Below are 3789 nucleotides of genomic sequence, written 5' to 3'. Positions count from 1 at the left end.
ATTATAAGCAGATTAAGCTAGATGAATGATGTATAGGAGAATAACAAAATTTGTGAAAGCCAGTATATGACTTTTTTGGGCCCCTTATTTAGTTAAAGATGCAGTGAAGAAGGGGACAACACTAAAGGTCTATGATGTAATTTTTTGCCTGCATGGGCAAGCTGTCCACATTGATATCACTAAAGGGATACTACCAGAAATTTCCTGGATGTCTTTAGAAGAATCGGGGGATTCCCCAAGATGGCATATTCTAATCAGGCCTCCCACTTGGTTAAGGCAAACAAGAAATTCACTCAAGCTGTGGGGAAAACCTAAAATTTGACAAGACCTTGGGAAAAGAAGGTCTAAATTGGAAACTTACTATGGGAGCAGATGCCCCTTTGGGGCAAAATAGGTGCACTGAATCACTGATAAGGTTGGTGAAGAGAGTCAATTAGAGATAGGGTTTTTGAAGACTGTGATGCTCGAAATAGCTAACATGATTAACCAAAGGTCTATTGGTATCAATCCAGGCTCTGATTTGGGATCCTTTTTTATGTCCCAATGACTATTGCTTTGTTGTGCTTGAGGCGTATTTGGGATAATTATAGTTTTAGAAAGAGTTTTTGATATGCCAGTGATATTGTTGATACTTATTGGGAAGATATGGATAAGGAATTTCTTTCTCACTCTTATGCTCAGAACTAAAGGGACATGTGGAAAAGGCCTAAGTAAGCCTGGAGATACAGTGCTGGTTAAGGACAAGAATGATGGAAGTTAGCGCAGGTGATTTCTGCTTCCCGAGTTTTAATGGTAGAGTAAGGAATATTTTTTTTAAGATATAATCCTTCTCAACCCAGGAAGAGAATTACATTATATATTTATAATAATCACGGATGCATAACCCAACCATTTTCCAGGTGATACACGGGAATTAAATTGTTCTCTCACAGAGGACAAATGGGAAAACACATTTCTATGAAATTTTGTTTTACTAAGCATGAATTCGAATTGTAAACCATGCCTACATTCCGCATACAACGCTGTTCTTTTCAAATGACGCTATACGTTTGGTTAAAAAACAGGCTGATGGTTTGGACCCGGCCATGTCGGTGGGGCTACTACTCTTCTCTCTGGAACAACTGGACTTCCAAAGGCGTGATGCTTTCTCATCGCACGCTCATGGTGCCTCATATCCGTAGTGTGTAAGTCTACACTATATATTCCTTATACATTATTTCTGGATTGCTAAAAATCATCACATTTTTTTTCATTTTCTCACACACATCTTGAGGCAGTTATCTGTTTCAGTCCCTAAAATTTAACAAAGCGAAAATAACTATCGATTATTGTAGAGAAGTAGCTATTTTCTCTCTCACCAGAAATGGTTTCAGCCCTGTCTACTGATTTTCTTTCAGTTGGCTTTGTGATGCTGAGATATCTTGGAAACTAGTACCGTTGTTCCCTTTGTCAGTGCGTAAACATTACCTAGTTTCTAAATGCTCACTCAGCGTCATCCAGCTGTTTTCCCGGCATTCAGTGAAGACATTTTCTGAGTGCCTAAGAAAGTTTCCTTCCCTTAATAGCTTGTGTCGGGTTCTCAGCCCCACATTCTCTTTCCTCCCTAAGTTCAAGATAATATCTGGCATCTCTAATACCCTATATATAGGGCTTTTTTTGCTATACATGCATGTTAACCCATACCAAAATGCATGAAAATACACATCAACACACACACACACACACACTACACGCATTTTATAATATAAATATATATATATATTTTATATATAATATATATTATATATATATATATATAAATATATATACATATATACATTTTTGATGTATATGGTGTATATGATGTTTTATATGTGTATTAATATGTGTAATAAAAATTTCATTTATTCATTTACTTTTGTACCCCACACACACCCACACAACACCACATACACACACACACACACACACACACACCACACACACACACACACACCACACATTTTAAAAAATTTTTAATATATATATATATATATAATTTATATAATATACATATATATAAAATTTAAAAACTATGTAATATAATGTATATATATATATAAATATATTATATATATATATATATATATAATAATATTATATATAATTTTTGTGTGGTGGTGTGGTGATACATACCTACATATATACACATTTATATTAATATACATAATTATATATATATAAAATATATATATATATATATTTTATATATATATATAAAATATATTACATATTAATGTATGTCGTGTACGCTTGTATAGTATAAAATAAATTTTAATATATATTTTATAAAATATATATTATAAAATATAAATATTATAAAATTTTTTATATATATAATATATATATATTTATATATATATATATAATTTTATATTATATATATATAAATATATGTGTGGGGTTGTTGTTGGGGGTGTGTGGTGGTGGGGGCGGTGTTGTGGTGGTGGGGTGATAATAGATAGATAGAAAATAAGTATAATAAGATTAGAATAGATATACGATGCATACATTATATATATATATATATAAATAATATATATATTTTATAAAATATATAATTAAAAAAAATGATTATATATATTAGAAAATAGATAGATAGAACCCCACACACCACAACAACACACAACACAACCACACACACACACCCCACACACCACACACACAACACATATATATATATAAATAATATAAAATATAAATATAATATATATATATATATATAATTTTTTTTTTTTTGTTTTTTTTTTTTTTTTTTTTTTTTTTTTAAAATTTTAATAATTATTTTTAAATTTATAATTATTTTTTAAATATAAAAATTTTGTTGTGGGTTTGTGTTTTGGGTTGTTGGTGGGGGGGGGTTTTTAAAGATGTGGAAAACCTTTTGACAGGAGGGAAATTCCTTTCTTTCGGGGGAAAATTTCTACGTCCCCGTACCCCGTGCTTTTTTCACGTGGCCCAAAGCTGAACCACCCCTACGGGGCGGGGTAAATTTAAAAATTGCCCTTTTCCCAATTGGTGGCAGGGGTGGTGCTCCGTCCTTCCCCGGGGCGAGCGGGCGCACCGAACCGCTTTCCCCTTTTAGAAAAGCTAGCCGTGTACCGTTTTCCCCTTTCTTTTTTTTCCTTTCCCCACGTTAAAACGGTTTTTTTTGGGGGGGTTTGGTGCAATGAAGAAAATTTTAAAAAAAAAATCCCTACCCTTAAAACCTAAAAAAAAATTTTTTTTTTTTTTTTCCCCTTTCCCCAAATTTTCCGTTTTTTTTTTTTTTTTCTTTTTTTTTTGGGGGGGCGATCGAGTATGTGATCAATAAACATGAATATCTTCTTAGTTAAGAAATTAATTTTTTTCTCTCTTTTTTTTTGAGTTTTATATTGTTTCATTCCCAACGAATTTAACGCGTTCGTGATTTTATCTTATCACAAATTTATCATTCATTTTATCTCGTTCCTAACCCTCGCCCCGACCTGACCTTCCCTTTTTTTCGTTACGGTCACTTGGGAGAGAAAAGGTTTTTTCCCTAACCCTGCCTACTTTCTCTTTCCCGGTCGGCGGCGGGTGGGTAGGGTCAATGCCGCTTGGTTCCCTTTAATTTGGGAGTTAAATGGCTTTGTTACATTGTTTTTTGGGACACGTTCTACGGCGCTAGAGCGAAGCTTGTGACGAAATTTCATTAAATTGATTATTTGAATATAGGAGGATTTTCCCCTTATCATAGTGCACAGGATGCCGATATTGCCCGGGGTTGCGTAAACCTAAAGATCTGCCTCC

At 33.2% G+C, this 3789-nt stretch overlaps 1 protein-coding gene across 1 annotated transcript in view; it reads left to right on the top strand.

Moving 5' to 3' along the window:
* The first annotated feature begins 1135 nt into the window (after positions 1–1135).
* Positions 1136–3789, top strand: part of LOC119571924 (4-coumarate--CoA ligase 1-like) — an 18568-nt gene continuing 15914 nt past the window's right edge. Inside the window, exon 1 of the mRNA XM_037919002.1 lies at positions 1136–1184. Coding sequence (XP_037774930.1) covers positions 1141–1184 — 44 coding nt within the window. The 5' untranslated portion in view covers positions 1136–1140. The remainder of the gene's footprint in view (positions 1185–3789) is intronic.

The sequence above is a fragment of the Penaeus monodon genome, chromosome 4 (genome assembly GCF_015228065.2).
Source record: "Penaeus monodon isolate SGIC_2016 chromosome 4, NSTDA_Pmon_1, whole genome shotgun sequence".
Lineage (NCBI taxonomy): Eukaryota > Metazoa > Arthropoda > Malacostraca > Decapoda > Penaeidae > Penaeus > Penaeus monodon.
The sequence above is the reverse complement of the archived record's forward strand: the minus strand, read 5'-3'. Positions and strand labels throughout refer to the sequence as shown.